Source organism: Phoca vitulina, unplaced genomic scaffold (genome assembly GCF_004348235.1).
Source record: "Phoca vitulina isolate PV1807 unplaced genomic scaffold, GSC_HSeal_1.0 scaffold12, whole genome shotgun sequence".
NCBI lineage: Eukaryota > Metazoa > Chordata > Mammalia > Carnivora > Phocidae > Phoca > Phoca vitulina.
The window spans coordinates 25,601,019-25,628,566 of record NW_022589715.1 but is presented as its reverse complement, the minus strand read 5'-3'; the positions used below and the strand labels follow the sequence as shown (position 1 = coordinate 25,628,566).

The window sequence follows — 27,548 nt, the reverse complement described above, 5'->3', positions numbered from 1 at the left end:
ACATGGACATATGCACACATACATATACACACACACACAGCACCTGTAAAGAAAAGCCAGTCAGTAGGGCAAGATGACCCCAGTCTGCATGAATCTGACAGGCAAGGCAAACGAAGCCACAGGTGTAGAGCGGGGGCTGGTGGTACCTGGCCCCCATATCTCACCAGGCTGCCTGAACATCCTCACCCACTCCTCTGTGCCTGCAGTTCAATCCTTTAGAGGTTTATTAGACTAATGTCTCCTGCCTTTAAAGGCCAGCACTCCTGGAAGAGTTGACCAAATATTTGTTAATCCCTTCCTACATCAGTGTGACCTAAAGAGACAGCTGTCCTCCTGGAGCTTTGCAGACATCAGGGGCTGATGGGTCAGGGAACCCGAAGGGAACATGCAGCACTTAGGGCGGTGCACTACCTTACTTTATTGTAACAGGGACCCTGGCACCTGAGGAGTCAAGGAAAGGTGTTTTTAGAGGTTGATGGGGCACCAACAGGGGAGGGAGGAGAGAAAGTCTACTTACCCAGGGTTCTGCCTAGGACGACCCTACCTGCATCTGCACCCACTCTCCACACCCACTACAACCTCAGGATTGCTTCTTCTTTGGGGGAAGAAGGAGACATGAACAAAAGTTTGACAATGAGGCAGAAGAGACTGAGTATGACTGGGGAAAAGCTCATTGTGTAGAACTTATTTTCTGGAAGTTCTAAAAATAACAAAGAACTAGAATAGGCTTTCACTTATCGCTGAACTGGAAGTTCTAAGAGGGAAGGGCCTTATCTGATTTTGTTCATCACTGTATCCCCAGCATCTGGGGAATAGTGCCTGAAAGATAAGGAGCTCATTAGGAACTGGTTGGATGAATGAGGCGGTATAGGCCAACATGCACTGAGGACACCTCCAGGCCCTTCCAGTGGCATTTCTGATGGCCCACTGACCATTGTGGCTGCACAGTCTCTTGCTGGAGTTACGGATGGGCCTCTGGGGGAAAGGGAAATCCCTCTGCAGTCCCCTATAGCTATGTATGCTGAGCTCTACATGCTTTCTGCTCTTCCCCCAGGTCACTGCCTTCATTAGGCAGCATCTGCTGAATGGCCAGCCCACATGTCACATCAAGCAACAGGGGCACCTTCCCCGCTGATGCCCATGACAGGAGGTAGATGCTGCACCAACCAACCTTAAACTTCTCTCAACCAAACCTTTCTGCCCTTCAACAGGCAGCAGGCTCTGCACCCGAAGAGACTGAAGGGAAACGCTTTGGGGTATTTTCTGCCCTTCATTTTGGAGGCACCACAGGCAAAATGAAACTGCTGATATGCTATTGGACCCAATGGCCCAAGCTGATGTTTATGGCCATCTTTTCAGTCTTCCCTCCCCCTCCCCACCATGAGGTTCAGAGGATTAAGTGTTACAGGTAGCAGATAAAAATCTAGCCATGATTCTGTAGGAAGGTAGAACAAAGTAAGTAATTTCTAACCAAACCATGAAGTGGTACAAAAATATATAGTATGAGGCCTACAGATCTTCATAATTTGCAAAACCGTTTGTCAACCAACCAAAAACAGCACTGGGTTTAGCCGGTGGCACTCCTACCTAAAGCACATCTACAAAAATCCAGCTTCACATGGACCCACCCTCCTTGCACAATTCTAGGTTCACAGTAAGTCTTCAAATTCTATCTGATTGAGAAATATTTGAATGCAGTGTATGTCGGGACCAATTGAGGTCATACATATACAAAACAAAGCTTTCCTGATCCCTGGATAGACACTTGAACCATACACCATACTGAGAAACCACAGCCCTAAGTGGGCACCCCAGGAGCTGTGTCCTGGGGAAAGAGCCCTGGACAGACTCAAGAGCCAGAGGTCTGGTCCTAGATCTCTAACTTGCTCTGTGATCAAAGCAAGCCCCTCAACATCTCTGGGATTCTGGGCATCTGTAAAATAAAGTGAGAGATAAGGCAGCCCCTGAAGTTCCTTCCAATACAGAGATGCTCTTTTACTGAGAGTCTGTGATTTGACTGGCTCCACTCGTGTCTCTGCTTGGTCCATGTAGTGGAAGGGTTGAGGTGGGCTCTCCCTCTCCCTGCTCATCCACAGTGGGCCCTCAGAGATGTAGGAAGTGGGGATGGAGAAGAGGATCTGTTGGCATCCACAGAGTAGCAAGGTCCCAGGGGCAGGGAGGTCGCCTCTAAACAAAGAACTCAGCCTAGGAATTCTCCTGCCAGGGAGCCTTTGCCTGGGGGAGTCAGGGTCTCTGCTGGGGGAGATGAAAGGAACAAAGGAATTTGTAGAGGGCTTTCGAATGCCACAGCTCATCCCTTGGTTACTGGGAGAGGGGGGCACGCAGGAGCTAAGTTTGAACCATAGCGCTTTGAACTTCACAAGAGGAAAGAGTCACCAAAACATCTCCCGGAAAAGGTATGAGGTTCTGGCCCCCAGCTGTCTGTTCATGATCTGCCAGAATTGGCCTTCCTTTGCTAATGAATCCCCATCTCAACAGTCACTCTTGGCACATAAGTCCTGCTCACAATTTCCCACCTAAATTACCTAGCATTCAAGAATGTTGTGCACTGACAGACACACAAAAAGTAAGACAACAGATTTGAAAAAATTAGCTGCTTTTATAAGCTCAGGGTCCAAGGGCCATCTTTATCAAATCTACCACAGGCTACAATTTTGCAGATCTTTTTCCTGTGTTTTCTGGCAGCAGATGTTGCTTCTTGCAGGAGACGTGAAATCACTGCTGGCATGTCTTCTCCCCTGTGATCTGTAGGCTGCTTTTTAAGGAGGCTTTAATAATGCATAGGAAGGGAAGGGTAGTGCACGAATTCAACACCAAACTGCTACCAAGACATGCTGCCTTGAAATCAGGCCTGGTGGGCAAAGCAAATGGATCAGCTCTTTTGTTTTTTAATTTAAATTCATTAGCCAACATATAGTACATCATTAGTTTCAGATGTAGAGTTCAGTAATTCATCAGTTGCATATAACACCCAGTGCTCATCATATCGTGTGCCCTCCTTAATGCCCGTCACACAGTTACCCCATCCTCCCACCCACTGCCCCTCCAGCAACCCTCAGTTTGTTTCCCAGAGTCCAGAGTCTCTTGTGGTTTGTCTCCTTCTCTGATTTCTTTCCATTCTGTTTTCCCTCCCTTCCCCTGTGAGCCTCTTCCCTGTTTCTTGTATTCCACATGAGTGAAACCGTATGATAATCATCTTTCTCTGATTGACTTATTTCGCTCAGCATAACACCCTCCAGTTCCATCCACATCGATGTAAATGGTAAAATTTCATCCTTGCTGATGGCTGGGTAAATATTCAAATGGATCAGCTTTTAGCCTGAATCTTCTGGTTTGCATCAGGAAAAGTTTTGGATCCCAAAGCTTTTCCTGAGGATGCCATATGACAAGTGCAGGTTTGAGCCAACATCAGCTTGTCTAGTGCTGATTTTCATTACCTCCCAGCTGCCTGGCCACACAAATCACTTCTAGCTAAAGAAGGAAAAAATGCTTTTCATTTAGCCGTCAAGAGTGCTAGGGCTAAGTACATATTTGACTGACATCTTAAAACATGTTATCAAAAAGGTGTTTCAGGTCTGGTAAAATATGTCAAGAATCAGAAGCAATGCAGTGGAAAGGAAGGGAAGATTCTATGTTTGGATTGCCAATGTGTAGATTACATAACTGATGTCACTGTGCAACCTGGGAAGTTTATAATATTTTTAAAATACAGTAAGAGTTGGCGAGTTTTCAGAAATGGGCTGCTACACTGATAAAGAAAGGATCTCCTTTCTTGTCCCCAAGTCCCAGTGCTTCCCACAGACACACAAAGCCCACCCCCAGGAGCAGATGAGCAGACTTCATCTCTGTTGTCAAGGAAACCAGTCTGTTCTCAGCTCTAGAATTAGAAAGCCTGGGCCTGGCCTCACCAGTGCCTTCTGCTCAGTCCTCGACAGGGCCCGCCATCTCTTCCCCACTGGGGACACCGAAGACCATGCCACAAAATCACTAGCCCTGGCCGGTGGAGTGGGGGCTCCTTCCACAGCCCAAACCAACCCAGCAGACGGGTGCCCAGCCCACATGAACAAATCCATGGGGGGGAAATGAGTTCATCCACACAGAAAGGGAGAGGACAATTGACAAGGGACAAGCAATTGACCCATGTTACTGGGAATGGCTTAGAGAAGTAGGACTGACCACCCATCCAGTGCCACCCAGCACTTTTCCCTCCAAAACATCCACCCCCACATTTCTCCAAACGGGAGAGTCAGCCCACTGGCATCCACCAATGGTTCAAACCTGGTGCTCTACCTGAGGCAGGCAGTAGGACCCAGGGAAGCTTTTTGGGGTGAAGGGTCTGGGTAAATGTTCCCCTGTTTGGGAGGGGACATTGGAGAGTTGGGGTGGCACAGAGGTCTGGGGAGGAGAGAGGAGAACCCCAATATTATTACCACCAGGGAAGTGGGAGTCTGAGATGGAACAGAAACAGGGAAATACAGAGTGAACTGCTTGCTGGCAGGAGAGGAAAGATGATGACTGGTACCTTCAGGGATATGCTCTGTGAAAACCAAGCATGGGGAATAAATTAAAGGGGCCCTAAAGGGATGCATGTTAAGGACAGTCCTGCCTGGAAAACAACCCACATGCTTGAGCCTCTGAACTCACGGAGCCAACATTGTCAGTACCTATTTCAGAAGTGAGCATCCTTTACCTTGCATTATACCTATTTGGATACATGCTTTATCTGTCCTTTTAAACCAAGGGTCCTACAGATCCATTTCTGACCCATCTCTCTATCCTCCACAATCCTGGAAGAACCACTTATACATACAAGGCCTAATGTGCATCTGCTGAGTTTTCATGAATGAATGAATTCTTATTCTAGACACTGTGAAATCACCTACAGAAAGTGCTCACAATTTTGAAGTGATTATGAGAAAGAATTTAGTTAGGTTTTCACTTCCTGCAGTGCTTTATCTGACTCTCCCAATTATTGCGACTGTCTTATTATAATTAGTAATACCACTAATGATGATGATGATGATGATCCTTGTCAGCACAGGGAAGCTACAGTAAGACATCTGAACAGAGAAATGGGGAATTAAGCGCACTCTCTGAATTAAACCCTAAGAGTGCTCACGGTGCTGGGGGCAGACGGACATAATGATTAACTGAAAGAGGAACTGAGTCCTTGTCCAGTAGGACTGGAGTTTAATCTGACAGTGCCATCGCATACCCACATCAGTCCTGGAGGGATGGCATGGTCCTGGGGGCGTGGTTCATGCAACACAAAGTTTAATATATCTCTAATCCTTTGCTTGGATTTCTCAAGCAGCAGGAAGAATAGAGAGTCTCCAGCAGAACTTTAAAAAATCTCCTTTTTCCTCTCTGATTCATTACACTCACACACACAGCTACCACAGGCCTTTTCCTCCAAGTCTCAACCTCCCCACTGCCCAAAACTCCTCTTCTGCCCCAGCCAGCTCAACTCAGTCCTACTTCAGGCCCCGCTTCTTTCCCCTCACTCTTTCCCTGACAACCTCAACTTTATTATGCAAATTAAACCTCATTCAGTTTGTCTTTCTTTTCTCCTACCCTGCCCACCTCTCCTTCCAAGCCCTGTCTCTCTTCCCCCACTTTCTACTCCAGAAGCCAGGAGAACAGGCTTAATTAGGCAGTCATGGCTTTCCCCCTCAGGAGGGTCCAACAGTGCAAGGGAAGAAGCTGTATACACAAACCAGAGTCTTTTTCAACTGTCAAGGGAGCAGAGACGCTGAGAATAATCAGATAGATGGTAATGACTTCTGCCCTAAAGAAACACTGTGTCCAGAGGAGGGAGAAGCGGACAGGCATGAAGGCATAACCCAGGGTCACAGAGCAGCAGTTGAATGCTGGATTAAAGGGTGGGCCAGCTGGGCAGGAGCCTGGAGCACTAATCATCAAGCGGCACTAAAATATCCTTGGCACAAGGTAACACTAGTTCATATAGAAATATAGTGTCAGTTAACTACTTTTTCATAGAAACAACATGCACTAGCTGAGGTTTCTATACCAGACTCCTCACATAATGGTGAAATTTAAACTGGTTCTGCTCCCACTGAGCAGACAGAAAACTTATGACAGCTCCTGGACTGTGCTGACCTACACTTTTCAAGTATTTTTGCAAAATGCCCCTCTAGGCTTCATGATATAAGCGTAACGGTCCCCTGAGGTCTGTCACCCCATTCAGCTGAAATTTCTAAACAAATAAGACAAGACAGAGTGCTATGTACTGAGATAAGTTTTTTAGCTTATTATATAAGGTCTAGAACTCTTCATATGCCTTTCAAGCTACCTAGTTCAGAAAATCTTAAGACTTTCTTTACTTTAGACATGTAAAGATCTATTTCTCCCCACTCTTGCTTTTAAAAAAGGAGTTGAATGAAATACTTAAATAATATCAGGGGCACCTGGGTGGCTCAGTCCCTTAAATGTCTGCCTTCGGCTCAGGTCATGATCCCAGGGTCCTGGGATGGAGCCCCACACGTCCTATGCTCTGATTCCATCTCCCTAAGAATTCTTCTGTGATTCAGCTTCTCACATCCATGTGAGGCCAACAGAGAGCTAGTTCTGGCAAACATACCATAGATTGCCTCCCATCTTCACTACCACTCTTTAGAGTGGAAATTATTATCCCCATTTTACAGAAAAGGAAACTGAGGTCCAGAGCATTTAAGTTTCTCAGAAACACACAGCTAATAAGTGGCTGAGCTGAACACTAGCCCTGGGTTCATCTGCTTCCGAAGTCCAGGGTACCGAGAGGCATGCAATTATTTCTATAGCTTGTTTATTTAAAAAGAAAGTCAAACACTACTTGAGAGACTTACTTATAAATGAAAACAAAAACTTGGTCATGGATGAACAGAAATGCTTTAAATGCTCACAAACATTATAAGAAAGTCCAGTTGAGGATGATGTCTATCTACGTAGTGCTCCATTACTCACTCTCCCCCAACTTTTCACTAAAACCCCATGTTGACTCACACACTAAATCAGATCATAACTCGTAAAGACTCCAGAAACAAAGACTGACAATTAGACTAGAGCCAGAACAACAGATGAATGTTTACTCATCACAAGACCTGTGAGATTGAAAGGAGAGGCACAAACAGTGACTGACACAGGCACTTGTCTTTGTCATTTGGAGGAGAAAAAGCTCATCAGATGGAAGGTGACACCTTATTCCTCCCCCACTGCCTGCTTCCTGGCTCTGTGCTCTCGAGAAAATTTAGCAACCTTCCCACTGTGATATGGAAGTTGTTCCTTGAGTGGCCAGAGCCATTTTACATATATCACTGTGAGCATCTCTCATGCTACATCTGTCCCAGGACTGCAGTGTTGGGCAAGCAACATGGCCGGGGACAGACATGGATTCCAATACTATGTTGCAGCCAGGGATTTGAGGACACAGATAAGAAGTGACTGTAAGAGGATATGTGTGGGAGTCAGACAAAATCCACCTCTAGGCTACTTATAAAAAGATATATGTATCTCATTCAACATGATTAAAAATTATTAGCTATCCAGGAAAAAATAAATGTAAACAAACAATGGGTTACAATATTTATATCAAAGACAACAAAATTCAAGGTAAAAACCTCTAGATAAAGCAAAGATTATTTTTATATGTGAAGAGACTAATTCCCACAATGAAATTATCATATTGAATGACTGAGGTTATGCATCAAATAACACAGTATTGGACTATATATATGTATTTTGATATATATGTAGATACATATATATTAGTTATATAGACATATATATGTTATATACACATATATATGTATATATCAAAAAACAGTTTAGAATTGGTGAGAAAATAACAGGATCCAAATGATAATGGATGACATTAATATACTTCTCAGTTCATAACAAATTAAAGAGGTTAAAAAAGTGGGGGGGAGGGTACAAAAGCCTGAATAGATTGAACGATTAGACTTAAATGTATCCCTCAATACTCACATTCTCACAATACAAACTCAGGAACCAATAGGTTTGGGTGACAAGATGTATACTGAATATTAATATTATAGAAAGCAATTTCACCGCAAACATCAAGAGCAGGGCAAAATGCCTGTTAAAGCAAACAGTCCAGCAAAACGTTTCTTCATTCTAGGAAAAGCATCATTATCCTGAGTGAGATAGTAGGGGTTTTATGGTTTCTTTTGTTTTTTGTGCATGTGTTTTGGGTTTAAGAACTTTTTTGATGGGCCTCTTAAAAAAATGAAAAGTGAGGGGTGCCTGGATGGCTCAGTTGGTTAAGTGTCTCCCTTCAGCTCAGGTAATGATCCCAGGGTCCTGGGATCGAGCCCCGCATCTGGCTCCCTGCTCTTCTCCCTCCCCTTCTGCAACTTACCCTGCTTGTGCTCGCTCCTCTCTCTCTCTCAAATAAATAAAATCTTTAAAAAAAATGAAAAGTAAGTTCCTGCCTCCCTTGATGTGAAATAAGAAATATATATACTAGTCTCTGCCCCCAGTTCCTGACAGAGAGCTCTTAAAACCCTTGTAATCTCCTGAGAATTAGGGGCGTTAGGGGTATCTTCTGTTCTAATATTTGGTCTTTGACCCAGGTTCCTGACACACAGCTCCTAAAACCCTTGGAATTTTCTGAGTGATAGGGATGAAAGGCACATCTATACAGAGTTCTTAAATCCCTTGGAATATTCTGGATTATAGGAGCATCTTTTGTTCTAATGAAGTGACTCTTGGTGGGCTTCAAGATGGGGGTTAGTCACCAGAAAGACCAAGGTATGATTAGAAGCCTAGAACTTTCAGTCCTATCTCCCATCTTCCAGTGCAGGGAGAGGAGCTGGAAATTGAGCTAATAGTTGATTATGTTTATGTGATGAAGCTGCATAAAAATCCCTAATATACAGGATTTGGAGATCCTCCAGGTTGGTGAACGAGTCCATATGCTAGGAGGTTGGCCTACCCCAACTCCATAGGGACAGAAGCTTCTGTGCTTGAGACCCTTCAAACCTCATTCTATGTACCTCTTCATCTGACTGTTCATCTATATTCTTTCATTATATAATAAACCAGTGGATGTAAGTAATTCCCTAAATTCTGTGAGCTGTTCTAGCAAATTATTAAACCTAAAGAGGGGTGGGGAACTCCTGATTTATAGCCAATCAGTCGAAGTATGCAGAGGCCCAGGCTTGCAACTGGCATCTAGAGTGGGTGTAGTCTTGTGGGACTGAGCCCTTAACCTATTGTATCTGATGTTAATTCCAGGTAGGTAGTGTCAGAATTGAATTGAACTATTCTGGTATTATGGAATTGGTCAGTATAAAAAAAACACCTACACATTTCATGTCAGAAACATTGTGGGTAAAGGAAACAAGTTCCTTTTACTTATCAGCCTTAATGTGGAAGAAGATGGGGAAACAAAGGGATAAACTGCCTTGCACAGAGAGTAACAAAAATATCAGAAATGGGGGGCTCCTGAGTGGCTCAGTTGGTTAAACATCTGCCTTAGGCTCAGGTCATGATCCTGCGGTCCTGGGATTGAGCCCCGCGTCGGGCTCCCTGCTCAGCTTCTCCCTCTGCCCCTCCCCCCCGCTCATGCTCTATCTCTAATAAATAAATAAAATCTAAAAAAAAAAATCAGAAGTGGTGCACTAACAGCAAATGGGGAAAGATGGGAGATGCAAGAATAGGCAGGGGCACTGGGACAAGAACATGGCAAAGAGCAGGGGCCTACAGAAAGAAACAGACAATGAAAAATTCCCTGTGATGGAGAACAGCCAATAAATCTCAAAAATCACTGATGCTGAATTGAATTTAAAAGTTGTTTCCAGCCCTATACTATAAATACCTTCTGTGTGCCTGATCCTTTGGTTAGAAGTTTGACATGCAGAAGAGCCTTGTATTAGTGGTGCTCTGGGAGAATAAAGGAGAAAGGACAGTGTTTAGTGAGGGCAAATGTATTAACAAAGAGGGCAGCTCCTCTGGGAGGCAACCTGTCAAGTATGATGGACACTCCTGTTCACCAGTATTTGTTTCCTCTCTCCTTTCAGGGACAGAAGAGGATGATAATTTCCCACCCACTTCCAGCTCAGCACTGCCTATGTCTTCTTATGATCATTGAAATATGAACAGAAGCTCATCTGGGAAGAAGCATTTTAGAACCCGTCCTCCTGCAGCAGCCACCAGCAATTTCCAGATGGTGACAACTCCATCAGCTTAAGTCTCTAAGTAAGGGAGGCAGAGGACAGTTTCTGCCCCCCTCCCAAAAAAACAAAGATGTGCAGCAGGAGCAAGAAATAAATCTCTGTTGTGTTCAGCCACTGAGGTCACAGAGGGGCTTGATACTCAGCGTTAACAGGTCTGTCAAAACAAACAGTCTGAATAAGGTCATGGTCAGCAGCACCAATAATATAAACTAAGAGGTGGACCAAGAAATGCACGTTCCTCGACCCAACATGTCTTGGGGAAGCTGTGAAATGCATGGACCTTCCCCCAGTTTGTGGAATAGAGGTTTGAGCCATTTTTATTACATATTAAAAGAAAGGTAAATTGCGTATCAAAAATGGGTTGGAGGTCTTAGAGACATTCGGATTACACATTGATGGAATATTTATAAAAATTTATTACAAATCAGGACACAAAGCAATCTCCAATAAACCCTAAAAATTGAGAAAGACATATTCTCTGACCACAAAACATTAAAACTAGGGGCGCCTGGGTGGCTCAATCGTTAAGCGTCTGCCTTCGGCTCAGGTCATGATCCCAGGGTCCTGGGATCGAGCCCCACATCGGGCTCCCTGCTCGGCGGGAAGCCTGCTTCTCCCTCTCCCACTCCCCCTGCTTGTGTTCCTGCTCTCGCTATCTCTCTCTCTGTCAAATAAATAAATAAAATCTTTAAAAAACAAAACAAAACATTAAAACTAGGTAATACATTTTTAACAAAAGACCACCACCTAGAAATCTTAAAACTTTCCCCTAAATAATATTTGTTCACAAAGGAAATCTAAACTGCAATTGCATATTATTTAGAAAATGACAAAAAGAACACTATATGTCAACAATTAGTGGCTGAAGCCAGAGCCACATTTAGAAACAAACTTCTAGCCAAGAATGAGAATAAAATATCTAAGCATTCAACTTTAAAAGTTAGAGAGACGGGAGCAAAGCCAGCCCAGCCGATGGGGCTGGGGGAGGTACTGAGGAGAGGGAGGAATATGTGATATTACTCAGCAATGACCTTGTTTAGGAAAATGGCTGCCTGTTTGTGTTCAGTGTTAGCATTTAATCTGGCAACTTCCAGGGAGAGTCATATTTTCAACAAGCTCCATTCATAACGAGCCTATAAGAAGCACAATTCTCGGGGCGCCTGGGTGACTCAGTCGTTAAACGTCTGCCTTCAGCTCAGGTCATGATCCCAGGGTCCTGGGATCGAGCCCCGCATCGGGCTCCCTGCTCAGTGGGAAGCCTGCTTCTCCCTCTCCCACTCCCCCTGCTTGTGTTCCCTCTCTTGCTGTGTCTCTCTGTCAAATAAATAAAATCTTTAAAAAAAAAAAAAAAGCACAATTCTCAACATAGAGAACAATCCAATTCTGCTTTGCAGTTGTTGGGAGGGAAGGAACAGATACATCTTCATGACTGGTTCATGGTGCATCACTGCATATTATACTGCCCCGGATCTGGACGGTTGCCTCACCCTAGTACTGGCTCACAAAGTACCGCTAGTTATTGGAGAGGTGGGAGGGAGCCACAGTCCACCAGGGGAACAACCTGCCCCCAAGATGTGGTGCAAGAGGTACTGCTAAACTTCTATAGGTGGTGATGTTCAAGGCCTTCCCTCTCCTTTCAGGGCCAGGTCAAGCCCCTCCTCCAGCTTGAGCACTTTCTTAAAATCTAACTGGTAAGGATGGGCCCTAATGTAAACTATGGACTTTGGGTGATAATGTGTCAGTGTCGGTTCATCAATTATAACACACGCACCATTCTTGTAGGGGATGCTGACAGTGGGGGAGGCTAAGCAGGTGTGGGGACAGGGTGTCTACGGAAAACCTCTGTACCTTCAGCTCAGTTTTGCTGTGAACCTAAAAATGCTCTACAAAAATTCTATTACAAAAATCTAACTATCATTTGCAGCTCTGACTAGGCAACCACCCCTTATCGCCCTCCTTTGGCATTTACTGGCTTTCTCTCTCTCTTTTCTTTTTCTCTTCCCCTTCTTCTCTCACTTCAGACCAGTCTGACTACCCTGGAGTCAGGATGCCAGGATCATAATCCCAGTTCCTCCACCACATGCAAACCCAGCTGTGGACTTGCAGGCAAATCAATTAACTAATTTTGACATCTCTCCAGTCAGCAATAAAATGAGGATGCTGGTCTGTATTATAAGTTTTCAAACTATCCTGAGAATGCTCAAGGTTCTAAAGACATGCATCAGGCATTCTATAAGCATTTGATTCCATCTGTTCTATTTGAAAGACTATAATAAGCCATGCCTTTAATATCCCTAATATAATTATGTCTGAGACTACCAATACCTTGTACTAATTCCTCTTTTCCATAACTTCTTTTCCTTCTGCAGATTGGAGAACTGCCTAAAACATATCATGGGACAAGCAAGTTCTATTTCTGAGCTGGTAATTTTTTTTTTTTTTTTTTTGAGAGTAAAGCGTTTTCATGTCTGCTCACATGAAAATGTACTATCAAGTACATCACCAAAGAATATGTGCACTGGGCCCAACAAGACACCAAGAGCAGCTCAGCTCCACCTGTGCTTGGAGCCAGCTCTTGATGTGGCAAAACTAAGTTTTGGGTGTTCCTACCTAACTTTATTTATACACACTGTTTCATTTAGGGGAAGTGAAATAGTTAAACTGTTAAAAAGAGAAATGGAGGGCGCCTGGGTGGCTCAGTCATTAAACGTCTGCCTTCCGCTCGGGTCATGGTCCTAGGGTCCTGGGATCAAGCCCCACATCAGGCTCCCTGCTCGGCTGGGAGCCTGTTTCTCCCTCTCCCGCTCCCCCTGCTTGTGTTCCCTCCCTCGCTGTCTTTCTCTCTGTCAAATAAATAAATAAAAATTAAAAAAAAAAAAAAAGAGAGAAATGGACTGCTGGTTGAAGAGAGAGAATTTTATTTTATTTTTTTTTAAGATTTTATTTATTTGTTTGACAGAGAGAGAGAGATAGCGAGAGCAGGAACACAAGCAGGGGGAGTGGGAGAAGGAGAAGCAGGCTTCCTGCTGAGCAGGGAGCCCAATGCGGGGCTCGATCCCAGGACCCTGGGATCATGACCTGAGCCGAAGGCAGACACTTAATGACTGAGCCACCCAGGCGCCCGAGAATTTTATTTTATTTTTTAAGATTTTATTTATTTATTTGACCGAGAGAGAGAGAGAGAGAGAGAGAGCACAAGCAGGGGGAGCAGGAGAGGGAGAAGCAGGCTTCCCACCGAGTAGGGAGCCTGATGTGGGGCTCGATCCCAAGACCCTGGGATCATGACCCGAGCCAAAGGCAGATGCTTAACTGACTGAGCCACCCAGGTGCCCTAAGAGAGAGAATTTTAAAAGAAAGTATGATGATGACTGTGACCAAAGTGATCAAGTTCAAGGTGAAACATCAAGCCAGACTCAACTAGTACCTACTGATCCTTCAACTCTTTTTGGCTACAGAACAACAGTGAATGAGATAGGAGGAAGACCACAAAAACTCAAAGACAAGAAAATGCAGTAGCTATTATCTGTCTTCAGAGCTCACCTTTCAGGACAAGATCTATTCAAGTTCTTGATGTGCTTTGTAGCAAACTCTGACAAAATAGCTTTAGGGTCTCTGCCATAGAACATGCATCTAGTGAGCCTAAAAATGAGGCTCTTGGCTACATTCAGTATAAAACAAACATCTTAATATGTTTTTTTTTAAGTTATGTAATATTTAAGTTTGACAGTGCATGTTTAACATTGCCCATGAGGGAAAAACACATGCTCTCTTGTAAAAGCTTATTAAATCTTATGCTATGGACCCTGTTACATATGTGTTAAGTGAAAAGCCTACTTCAAAAATATAGTGCTGCGGGCGCCTGTGGCTCAGTCGTTAAGCGTCTGCCTTCGGCTCAGGTCATGATCCCAGGGTCCTGGGATCGAGTCCCACATCGGGCTCCCTGCTCGGCAGGAAGCCTGCTTCTCCCTCTCCCACTCCCCCTGCTTGTGTTCCTGCTCTCGCTATGTCTCTCTCTGTCAAATAAATAAATAAAATCTTTAAAAAAAAATATATATATATATAGTGCTGCTGTCAGCACAATGCCCCCCATGAATCCAAGACTGTGCATTTAATGACTTCATTAAGTAGGTCAAAATTATCACCACAAAGTCACATCTTATGATGAATTAGTTTCCAAAGTCCATTAATCAGGCCAAAATTGCTTAAAGTCAAAATCATCCTTGAACATCTCAATGGCCAGGAAGAATAGAGCAATAGAGCATGGTTTTCTATGTGTCATCCCACACAGGAATGTGCATATAATATGTACATTTTAATGTCTGACTCACAAAAGAATACATGCAAAATAAAATCTGGTCACATATTTTACTTTTTCTCTGGGAGTTGGATTACTATGAGATACGGTGAGCATAAGGAACTTCTGCTCTACAGGAAATGTTCAGTTTCACTGATAGAAAGGCAGGAACTTGTGGTTCTCTTTATGCTGCTTCTTGGACATTACAATCACTCAGGTAATTTATAAGGGAGAATATATGCTTTGACACACTTAACATTAATACAAGAAGAGAAGAAAATCTTTTGTAAAATCCCAAATACATTTGTAAAATTTGGAAAGGCTGTCAGGTTTATTTTTAAATAAACCTGGTGTCTGAAATCTTGCCATTTGCAATGACGTGGATGGAACTAGAAGGTATTATGCTAAGCGAAATAAGTCAGTCGGAGAAAAACAACTATCACATGATTTCACTCATATGTGGAATATAAGAAACAAAACAGAAGAGCATTGAGGAAGGGAGGGAAAAATAAAACAAGATGAAATCAGAGGGAGACAAACCATAAGAGACTCTTAACCATAGGAAACAAACTGAGGGTTGCTGGAGGGGGAGGTGGGTGGAGGGATGGGGTGATGGACATTAAGGAGGACATGTGATACAATGAGCACTGGGTGTTATGTATAACTGATGAATCACTGAACTCTACCTCTGAAACTAATAATATACTGTATGTTAATTAATTGAATTTAAATTTAAAAAAATAAGATAAAAATAAAACCTGGTTTTATTTTAAGATTTAATTATTTATTTGAGAGAGAGAACGCCAGAGAGAGAATGAGTGGGAGGGGCAGAGGGAGAGGAAGAGAGTATCTTTTTTTTTTTTTTTTATAGTTCCTGTCTTTTATTATTAACCCATATACAATTACTTGTCTTCTGGTTTGTTGAAGCAATAAGTCAGACAACATTTGCCACAATAATGTCTGTCGAAGTGGCTAGCCATGAAAACTCCAGCACCACACTCATCTGAAGGGCACTCCCGACGAAGGCGACTGATTTTGCCATTCTCATCCACCTTATAGTATTTCAGGACGGCCAGTTTAACCTTCTTTCTCTTATGCTTATTCTTCTTGGGAGTGGTATAAGACTTCTTCTCCCTTTTCTTAGCACCACCACGAAGTCTCAACACAAGATGAAGAGTAGACTCCTTTTGAATGTTGTAGTCAGACAAAGTGCGTCCATCTTCCAGTTGCTTGCCAGCAAAGATCAGTCTCTGCTGATCAGGAGGAATTCCTTCCTTATCCTGAATCTTGGCCTTTACATTTTCTATTGTATCCGAGGGTTCAACCTCAAGGGTGATGGTCTTCCCCGTAAGGGTTTTCACGAAAATCTGCATCTTGGCGGCGGTTCCACCGCAGATGGCGGATCGGAAAGAGGAAGAGAGTATCTCAAGCAGACTCTGCGCTCAGCGCAGAGCCCCACACAGGGTTCGATCTCTCGACCCTGAGATCACGACCCTGAGATCACGACCTGAGCCAAAACCAAGAGTCTGACGCATAACCGACTGCACTACCCAGGCACCCCTTAAATAAACCTAGTTTTAAAAACCCAGAAGTAGAGACCTTCCAAAAGCGTGGTTGTAGCTTATTTAAAGCCATTAAAGACAGCACAAGCTATTAAGAAGGAGGCACTACCTTCCAAATCAAGGTTTTAATGTGCTAAGCAAATTAAGACGTTGTCTTTAAACACTCTCATCTCAGAATTCCTTGTAATATTTTGGAGAGTGAATTCCAGAATATTAGCTTTTCATCACAAAGTTTACTGCCTGTTCCAAGGCAAGGTGCTGGTATAAATATTTTAAATGAAGCAAGAAATTATTCTGAGTTTATTTTTTTGACAAGAAACTTACTAGATACCTCTGAAACATAACAAGAAAAGCCTAGCTTGCATACCTTGTTGATATTTTTAATAAATGAAATGAACTTAATTTGGCAATTTAGGGTCACAATATTATCTGCTTACACATCATTCAGCATTGAAAAATGAAAGCATTTGGACTTAACATTCCAAACAACATGTATTTGACTATTTTAAAACTCTGAGTAAATATCTGATGGAATAGCTAAAAAAAATCCAATAGCATTGTTGGACATTTTGTAGTATTAAAACCACACTGAGAAGAATTTTCTACCAAACACTAAAGATTTAAATTGGCTGAGTGGCGGGGCGCCTGGGTGGCTCAGATGGTTAAGCATCTGCCTTCGGCTCAGGTCATGATCTCAGGTTCCTGGGATCGAGTCCCGCATCGGGTTCCCTGCTCAGTGCAGAGCCTGCTTCTCCCTCTCCCTCTGCCATTCCCTCTGCTTGTGCTCTTCTATCTCTCTGTCAAATAAATAAAATCTTAAAAAAAAAAAAAAAATTGGCTGAGTGGCCTGTTCAATCTACTCCATCCAAACTGAACACTTGGAGAAAAGAAATGAACATTGTTGTTAGATGTTGTCAGTGATTCAACTGAGAAAAAAAGCATTCAGCATATGCTATGCAGAAGGTAGGCTGGTGAGCAAAAAACCAGGCAATATCCTAGCAAATATGGAAATTACAGTTTGTTGCAAGAAAGAGGTACTGACCAGTAACACAGAAACAATTGTATGTGTACCTGTGCTTACTTCTTTTTAGGAGAGACACAACCATGACAGGAATACCTATAGTTGGAGATTTAGCCACCTAGGAAAGCAGATTTGAGACAGCTTGCCAGAGGAAACGACATTTGAGCTGATACTATAAGGAAGAATAAGAGTAAACAATGAAGCAAGAAGAACAGTGTGAACAACAGAGCCCAGGAGCGGGGCACAAGTGGGAATGGGGAGACCAGTTAGAGGTCACTGCAGATGTCCAGATGGGGTGATGGGGATGATGAGGCTTGGACTCAGGCCAAGGGGAGATGGTGAAAAGTGCATGGATTTGGGAATGTTTAGGAGACAAAAAAAAAAAATCAAACAGGACTCGGTGGTGACCTGGATGTGCCCTCTGGTCTTTTTCTTTTAAGTTTTGGATCAGTTCATGAAACTGAACCTAAGGATTTCAAGGGGAACTATTAAAGTGCCCCTCCCCTCCCCTTGCTATAGGTTTGGGTTTTGTTTTGCTTTGTTTTGCTTCTTATTCCCACACCCCTTTTCCAGACAGTGCCACAAAGTACAGAACCAGAGACTGAGCAAATATATGCTGTGGGGAGAAGGTCTGCAGAATATGGAAAAGGTGCTTAGATGTAATGGGGGCTGGTCTCCTCCTGAGACACAGGCCACATCCCTGAAAGTAGCACGGCATTTCTAACATCCCAGCACAAAGCAGGGAAATGCCACGTGCTGAGGGCCAGGTCCCCATCCACTGCCAGACTATGGCCTCAGAACACATCCCCCCAGGAAGAGCAGCTGTCTCTGCTGACTGGGAGATTGCCTGCCCCTCTCTCTTGAGAAAGCACAGCAGATGCTTTTTATATAATGTCCAATTACTCCAAGGAATGTCATCGTTTTTATGATTAATCAGTTGCACACACTCGGGGACATATGTGAGATGGATATTCAAGGACAACAAAAGACCCTGCAGAGAGGAGATAAATTGAGCCCAGCATCTGTAGCCAATAGAGAAACAAATTAACTGTATATATTGCATAAATCTCTCTCCATGTCGATTATTGCCAAAACAAGGACGAGTTTAATCTAAATTTGTTGTGAAGCAAATCTATTTTTTAAATCTACAGGTTATGCAAATGGTGGGGAAAAGTTGTAAGTAATAAATATCCCCTTGACAGAACTCAAATAATAATGAGCTGGGAGCCTGCAACTGCAATGATCACTTATAAAATAGCACCCAATAAATAGAGGTTTTGTGCTTAAAAGGATCTTTCAAGAAGGAATCCAATCAAGCGGGAGTATTCCAAATTGCTTTGTAAGGCCCAGCTCAAATGTCAGCCCTTCTGTGACACTTTCTCTGATCTCTTGAGCAGAATTAACTGGCCTCTCCTCTGAGGCCTTACAGCACTTGTCAGTGGGTAGTGGAATTATTTATCATGGTAAGTCTCTCTGGTGGTTCTCTTCAATTTCAGTACCCACCATACAACGCAGCTTTCTTCTTATTGTGGGGCCTTAAAGAAGATGCAAATATGAAAAGCACTGATAATAGTAGAGCTGGCAGATGCTAACACTAGGGAACAGTTCACAGGGCCAGGCACTAACCCCATGCAATCATTCCTTTCATCTTCACAATGACCCTAATGAAGTAGGTCCCATCAAGATGAGTAAACTGAGCAACAGAGGTGAAAAGAAGTGTCCTCAGTCACACAGCTAGTAAGTGAAGACAATCAGGTTTCTAATTCAGGCAATCCCACTCTTCCACCCTGTAGCCTGGGGTGAGGTGGGAAATCACTGACCTGGGAGTCCAAATACTTGGGGTCAAGGTCTTTATTTGGTAGTTTACTAGCTATGTCATCCTAGCATACTCGCCAAGCTCCCTGGCCTTAAGATTTCCCTGCAAGCCCAGAGTCCAGGTCTCATCCACACTCATCTCTAAGACAGCAACTGTCCCCTTAGGGGCTTGGCTTCCCACTACCAAGTACAGCCTGTAGCTACTAGATGAGCATCTGAGCCAAAAGTTTTTGCTGAGACACATGTTTTTGGATGGATTTACCGGGGCATCCTTTCTTTCCTGTGTCCTTACTCATCTCACAGTTTTTGGGCTAAGTGCTGGGAGACAGCAAATGTTTAGCTAGTAGGCTCTGCCTGCAGAGGTGGCAGCCATCCCCCACTCGGCATCACAGTCACCCTCAGACTCTGCTGGAGCCCAAGATTGTTAAAAAGAGGACCAAGAAGTTCATCTGGCACCAGTCAGACCAATATGTCAAAATTAAGCTCAACGGGCAGAAATCCAGAGGCATGAAAATAGGGTGTACAGAAGATTCAAGAGCCAGATCTTGATGCCCAACATTGGTTATGGGAGCAACAAGAAAACAAAGCACAGGCTGCCCAGGGGCTTCTGGAAGTTCCTAGTCCACAATGTCAAGGAGCTTGAAGTGCTGATAATGTGCAACAAATCTCACTGTGCAGAGATTGCTGACAATGTCTCCTCCAAGAATCACAAAGCTACTATGGAAAGAGCAGCCCAGCTGGCCATCAGAGTTGCCAATCCCAATGCCAGGCTGCACAGTGAAGAAAATGAATAGATAGCTATATGCACATCATATTTATGTTAATAAAACCAGAAAACTACAAAAAGAAAAAAAAAAAAAAAGGTTTAGCAAATGGTTCCTGCACTCCAGAACTAAGAGTCCAACAATGGATTCAAACAAGGAAGCCAAGTCTTGAGATACAATCCAGAGCCGCAGGGCACGTGCTCATCCACTATGCCCCAACACAGTCACTCAGGCAAGAGAAACTCATCCTGGCTTTTGCTACATTACCCTCCTCCTTATACCTTCTATACACATTTTATATTCTGGAGACAGTATCTATGGGTCAGTAGCTTGGGAACCACTTAGAATTTTCAGAGTGACCTTTCTGAGACATTATTCTGTGATAAACAAATCATTTCCTTTGCACTCAGGGGGATTACAAATTGAATTTTTTTTTTCTGAATAGTATGCCATCTACCAAAATAGTAGAAGGGCATTTGTTCCTTTAGCTGCTGCCTTTGGATATGAGGCCAGTATAACCTGTGTTTTTTTTTGAAATGTATAATGGCATAGAGTTTTAATGGTTTTTAAGAAATCTTGATGTGTTTTTGCTGAAAGGAAAAACAGGTGTTTTGATATCCCAGTTTGGCTACCTGCACCCAGAATGAAGGAAAGAGCTTGTATATGTCGCAGAGAATGGAGAATGGCCCAATCTCCATGATTGTTTTCCCCAGGCCACTAGGCCCTCACTTGCAAAGAATATTCCTGTTCTCAGGTTTGATGACCTGATTGCCTTACCCTGTGGGTCCTTTCCTCCTCCTCACCTATCTCCAGAGGTAAGATTAGAAACACCATATATTCAAACAGAGATCAAAAGGAAACCTTTTTTAGAATCTGTTGTATGTCTCTGTATCTTTCTCTTTGACATTATGGTCCGCTGTATTCTTCAGGCTAAGCTATGTTATGCTGCACTAACTAGCCTTCTTTCTCCTGGCCTGTGTGCTCTCCCTGACCACACAAAGTAAAAGGGGGAGAACCAAAAAGAGAAGGAGACCCATTTGGCTCCTCCTGCAATAGGCTTCACATTGCAGGTCCTACCTGGGAATGGAGGCATGTGCTTTGGAGCCCCTGGTGATTAGAATAAGTGACCACAACAGTGATCACTGAGATCCCTGGCACTGACAAAGTCTCCTAAGTCACAAGGCAGCATCCATTGTCTTTGAGAAAGTGGAAGTTTGTCTTTTCACTGCTTTAAATGTTGGACAGAAGAAATGGTGATGCTTCTACAATGCATTCTAAATGTATTACTTTAAACATGGCAGCTATATATTTAAGGGATTTGGGGTCATAGAGAGGGAAGCTCCAAATTCCATTAGAGCACATTAAAGAAAATGAAATTCGCTTAGGAGTGCAAGAACACATCAAGCCATTAAATAATTTAAAAGGCACTTAGGGTAGCATGGAGCCATATAAGTACGGGCACTTCAAACTTCTTGAGTTGAACTGAACTAAAATGTTTAGTAGGATTAAACTTGGAGGCTGGTGCAAAACACCTAGCACTCTGTAGGAAACATTCTCTTATGAAGGACAATGTGGACACATCTTTAACAAGGGTGATCTCTTGGTCACTAATGTCATGGGAAATGATGTATGTGGCCGTCACAACCAGCTGCCGAGGCAATATCACCTCCCTTTCTTCCTTCCTAACGGAACCTCAATTTTGTCCAAAGTACAATGTACCCAACAAAAAACCCTACACTTCTCAGCCTTCCCTGAAGCTGGAAACAACTATATAATAGAATCCTAGTCAATAATGTGCAAGCAGAAATCTGCTGGGAATTTCTGGGGAAGTCGGGTTTCTTGATAGAAATGCTCCCCCTTCTCCCTCACCACTTCCTCCTCCTCTCTGACTAGAAGGTAGTTGGGAGATTAGAAATGGAGTACCTGGTTTGAAAACTTTCAAGAGAAAGAATACCACGTGCTGAGCATGGCACAGCAGAGAGACAGAAGGAGCCTGATACATTGGTACCATAATGAACCACTGTGTCAATCCCAGACTCTGACCTCTGAACTTTCTAGATGAGGGTAATAAATCCCAATTGGACTAAGCTACTGTGGATGGGTTTCTTTTTCATGAGGTGGAGGCAACCCTTAACCAATACAGAGACACAGACAAAAGTGCTCCCTGTCCAATAAACTTTGGAACTGGGAGGGTATACGCAGGTCCTTGTTATAGGACCTTTCTCAAACTTTTATATCCTAGATACTTTATGATGCTTCAAGAGGAGGGCAGAATACAGTGTCTCCTGAAGTTTCTTGACAATTGAAACTTTTATTTCATGTTACATTTCTTGAGAATAGTGTTCTAACAGATACACTTTGGAAAGCAATGCTTCAGGTGCATTTTCTCTCTCTCTCTGGACTAAGAAAAAACATGCCTTTCTAGAGCATACAAATATAAATTCTTAGCAAAAGTTAAAACATAAAATCATTATAGCTTTGCATGCTGGATTGAGTGGTATCTCCCCAAAATTCACATCTAACTAGAACCTGTGAATGTGACCTTATTTAGAAATAGGGTGTTTGTAGAAAATTAAGAAGTCATAGTGGATTAGGAAGGGCACTAAATCCACTGATGGGGGTCCTTATAAGGAGAGGGTGATTTGGATGTAAAGAGACACAGAGGACCCACAAGCACAGAGGAGAAGTCTATGTGATGATGGAGGCAGTGATTGGAATGATGTGGCTGCAAGCCAAGGATACCCGGAGGATTGCTGGTAATCACCAGAAGGCAGGAACAGGCAAGGAAGGATTCTTCCCTTACAGCTTCCAGAGGGAGCATGACCCTGCCAATACCTTGATTCCAGAAGTCTACCCTCCAGAACTATGAACATATAAATCTGCTGTGTGAGCCATCCAGTTTATAGTATTTTGTTAAGCCAGCCCTAGGAAACTAATATACTTTGTGACATTGTAATAACGTTTAAATCACAGTAAATTTTTCTCCATGTCCATGATAAGGATTAAGGATCATCATGGATGGAGGCCTGGCTCAGCTCCGTCTCCTCTACCATATTTAGATTCTTGCAAGGAACTTATATTCTTCCTGTCTCTTTTCCTTGAAACCAAATAGCATCTTGAAAACTCTGACATTAAAAAGGGGAGAAATTGACATTTAGAAAGAAATGTCCTGAAGAACAGCTTTTCAGGAACCCTGGATTTGCCAGTAATTATGGCCTCGTCTTGAAGGGTCAGTGTCTTGTCTTCTCTTGGCTTCATCTGTCTGCTCTCTATAACTCCAGGGGTGGACTGGAAGGTCTGCATGGTCCCTTCTGCTTTGACATGCTGGAATTCTAGTGAACGTTTCATATATAGGACATCTGACACATGTTCTCCAGAAACATAAAGAATGGCAGGCCCTTGTTAATGGTGTGGGCTCCTTTTGAGCTTTCATTTATATGCAAGAATCTTACTTCCAAGGATATTTGAACTGAACTAGAGAAAGGACTGCAGTGTTACGTTTGGTGTACTGTCTGCCTTGGCATACTGGAAGTTCTAAAAGAGAGAAATGGTTCTTTAGAGAAAGGTATAATAGAAATCACTAGGATAATGATGAATGTGTGCCTCCCTCTCCCACCCTTCAGAGAAACTCACACTTATAAAGCCAGGTAAATGACTCACATTACAAAAGATGTCTTTATGGGGCGCCTGGGTGGTTCAGTCAGTTAAGCATCCGACTCTTGGTTTTGACTCAGGTCATGAACTTAGGGTGGTGGGATAGAGCCCTGTGTCGGGCTCCATACTCAGCAGGGAGTCTGCTTGAAGATTCTCTCCCCCTGCCCATCTCCCCACTCCCTCTCCCCCACATAAAATAAATAAATCTTTAAAAAAGATATATCTTTATGTCTTTATTTTACCAACAAGTTTACTAAATATTTCCTTTAAAACGAACAGTATAACAAAGTAGTCGCTCCACCTGTTCTCCAATCTAAACAACCCCAAATCCTTGAGATTTTTCTTCATATGAACTACTTTCTCTCTACTAGATCATGTAGGTTGCTTTTTCCTGAACCCCAGCCACTTCCCATCATAGGTTGTAAGTGTGATAACCAACACAGAGCACCATACTCTTGAAACCAATCAACATAAATGAAGCTTAGCAAAGGAATCCATCTTGGAGCTTGAAGGTTGCGTTCTCAATGTATCTCATAGGTTACAGGAAACGCAGGAGTGAAAATAAAAGAATCCCTGCTTTGCACAAGGACACTACAAGACACAATGTCTTTGTAAGGTTGCATCACAATATTATAATTATCAGACATAAATATTTTTAACATTTTAAGTGTGTATAGCCCTTGCCAAAAATGATTTGAGAAACCCAAAGAGACTATAAATTCTGTAACATGCACACCCTTTGGACATTTGCCTATGGATATTTGCTGTGTAATTTGTACTTAGCAAGGACACAGAAACTTAAGATAGTGCCTCCCTAATTCTCTAAGTATATCAATAGCCCTGTTGACTCCTATGTACAACAAAGGAGACAATAAACCAAAAGAATGAATTGGGTTTTTAAAGTCATAAACTGTTCATTTATACAGCATTACCTAGAAACAAGTTTTCCTCATCTAAATAATGATATTAATAATACCATCCTCCTTATAGGGTTGTTGTGATCATTAGCTTTTTAATATATATAAATACAAATGTACAGTATTGTCTTAGTTCAAGCTGCCATAACAAAATATTATAGACTGGGTAGTTAATAAACAACAGAAATCTATTTCTCTCCGTTCTGGAGGCTGGGAAGTCCATGATCAAGGCACCAGTAGATTTGGTGTCTGGTGAGGGTGTGCTTTCCAGTTCATAGCTGTTTTCTCACTGTCCTTACATAGCAGAAGAGACAAGGGAGCTCTCTGAGGTCTCTTTTTTTTTTTTTTTAAAGATTTTATTTATTTATTCATTAGAGACAGAGAGAGAGAAGCAGAGGGAGAAGCAGGCTCCCAAGGAGCAGGGAGCCCGATGCGGGACTCGATCCCAGGACCCTGAGATCATGACCTGAGCCGAAGGCAGACGCTTAACCATCTGAGCCACCCAGGCGCCCTCTGAGGTCTCTTTTATAAGGTCATTAATCTCATTATTACAGAGCCCTCATGACCTAATCATCTCCAAAGTCCCCCACCTCCAAATACCATCGAATTAGGGATTAGGTTTCAATATATGAATTCTGGGGAGAGATAAACATTCTGTCTATAGCAAATCATTAACACAGCCTGATATGTAGAAAGTGCTCAATAAAAGTCAGCTACTACTATTATGATGGAGCCAAGTGAAATATTTGGGATATGTTTTAGAGGATTAAGCCAATAGAAGTGGCTGATAGATTGGATGGGAAAGTGAAGAAAAGAGAGAAAACCAAGGACAATTCCAAGATTTTTTGGTATGAGCAACTGGGAGGATGATGTAACACAGAGAAAAGCGGTTTGAGGAAAGAAATCAAGACTCTACTAGGGTCATGTTAGGCTTGGTCTGAGTTATCTGTAAGACATGCATGTAGAAATGTCAAGGAGACTTTCCCAATGGAGGCATTGGGAATGGCACTTGGGAATACAAGTCTGCAGCCTCACTGCTCAACACTACTCAAAGTAAGATCCCAAGACTAGTAGCCTCAGCATCACCTAGGAGCTTGCTGGAAATGCAGAATCTTAGGCCCCACCTCTGAGCAACGGAATCAGAATGTGCATTTTACCAAGATCCCCAGGTGATCCATATGCACAATAAAGTTTGAGTAGCACTAAGCTAGAGTTCTGGGAAAAAAGAGACTAGACGCATCAACATATAAACAGAGTCTAAAGCGAAGGCCTGGATGAGCTCCCCTGGGGGCAGTGTATAAGGGAGACTAGGTGGCTCAGGGTAGAGCCATGGGACTCTCCCACATTCAGAGGTCTGGTAGAGGTGAATAGAATCTCACAGAGGAAGAAGAGGAACAGCCAGTGAGGCAAGGGAAAACCAGGAGAGTGAAGGGTCCCAGAAGGCCAGATAATAGAATGTTTTAAGAAGAGGTCCACTGTGTTGAAAGCTGCTGATGGGTCAGTAGGATAAGAACAGAGAAGAGTCCATTAGATTTATTATTTTTTAAAAATATTTTATTTATTTATTTGACAGAGAGAGACATAGCGAGAGAGGGAACACAAGCAGGGGGAGTGGGAGAGGGAGAAGCAGGCTTCCCTCCGAGGAGGGAGCCCAATGCGGGGCTCGATCCCAGGACCCTGGGATCATGACCTGAGCCGAAGGCAGACGCTTAACGACTGAGCCACCCAGGCGCCCCAAGAGTCCATTAGATTTAGCAACAAGAAGGTCATTAATGACCTTGACAAGAGCAGTCTCAGTAGCATAGAGAGGACAGAAGCCCACATATAGACAATGGGGAAGAGAAAGTAAGACAGTGAGCAAGGCAATTCTTGCAAGGAGTTTTGCTGAGAACATAAAGAGAGGAATGGGGTAGTAGCTGAGATGCTTAGGTGGGAGATACTAGAGCATGCCTGAATGCCAATGGAAATGTTGCAGTAGAGAGACAGAGAGGGAGAGGGAGAGAGAAAGAGAGAAGCCGACGATGCAGAAAAGAGAATGACCAATTGCTGGAGTGGTGGTTTTGAGAAGGTGAGAGATCCCAGAGAAAGGATGGCTCCTGCTAAAAGAAGGGCCACTCTGCTCATTGTTTCTGTCTCTCAATGAAATTGGAGGCACCCAGCAAGGTGGGTGGGAGTGGAAGGAAAGGAAATTAAAAAAAAAAATACTTATTTTGGAGAGTGGGAAAGTAAATGCCTCAGGATTGCCACGTAGTGCAGAGTGTTTTTCTGAGATTTTTGGCCATTTAAGAAACCTCACCCTTCCCTGTAACATGCTTCATTCCTCCAAAAATGTCCTGTTCTAATGCATGAGCATGAATTTTGAGAAAGTGCAACTTCTCCGTCAATCTTTATTTTTCCTGTCGCAGTTTATTTTGTTAAAGGTCACCATCAGCAGAGCAAGGCTAGACAAGAGAATCATCTCAGAGCCACAGCAAGATGGTGATATGGAAGGACAGAAACCTTCTGTCCTCTCCATGAGATTTATGGCTGGAGGTAATGCATGAATTAATGACATGAAGTCACAAGATGCCTCAAGAGAGGAAGTCTTCCTTCTCTTCTCACAACGCACAAGAACTGCTAGGAGATCTCTCATGAGACTAGTACTTTCGTAAACAACACCAGATACTGTTAATTGCCTTTAATTGAGTTTTGAACAGCCCAAAGTCAGTAACGTCTCCTTGGTTACCCTCCTTTCTGCTTGGAAGCCACTCTCATGAACAATCCTATAACTCTTTGCAGGATTCCCTAAATCTGCTACATAAAGCCCATTTCTGTGATCCAAAAATAAAAAATCTAAAGCCTCACTCTCCCCTGAGCTCACTGTTCTCTCACAGCACACATCCCATATCCTCGGGGCCTTGGTACCATGTAGATAGCTTCTGTGTGCCTTACAGCCACTTACATCTACTGCCATTGCTTCAAAAACCCCATTGCCCTGGGAGTCCACAGCTCCCAACTAGATAGGCTTGCCATCAGCCCCCTTGTGGCTATCCCCCACCACTCTCCTGGTCATTCCCCTCACTCACTGATGACTTTACCATCTTCCCCTCCTTTCTCATTCCTGATGACTTCAACATTCACACCCATGCGGTGATCCACCCAACACCCAGCCTCACATTTTCTTGGCCTCCCATGCCAATCATCTCTCTTTCCACCCCAGCCTCAGCCACCCAACTCCCATAGTCATATACCCTAGACCTTGTCATCACCAATAAGATTACCACCTCCAACATCTGGATTTCACATCCTCCTCCTTGACAATCCC

At 43.2% G+C, this 27,548-nt stretch overlaps 2 protein-coding genes across 4 annotated transcripts in view; both read right to left on the bottom strand.

Moving 5' to 3' along the window:
* ADD2 (adducin 2) overlaps positions 1-27,548 on the bottom strand; it is a 106,397-nt gene that overhangs the window by 63,880 nt on the left and 14,969 nt on the right. The window lies entirely within an intron of this gene.
* On the bottom strand, positions 15,363-15,941 carry LOC116636210 (ubiquitin-40S ribosomal protein S27a). The gene has a single exon (XM_032410794.1). It carries the CDS (start codon positions 15,882-15,884, stop codon positions 15,414-15,416), a length of 471 nt encoding a protein of 156 aa, XP_032266685.1. The 5' UTR covers positions 15,885-15,941; the 3' UTR covers positions 15,363-15,413.

Coding starts and splice junctions, on each gene's coding strand:
- LOC116636210 (XM_032410794.1), bottom strand. CDS start 15,884: ATGCAGATTTTCGTGAAAACCCTTACGGGGAAGACCATCACCCTTGAG.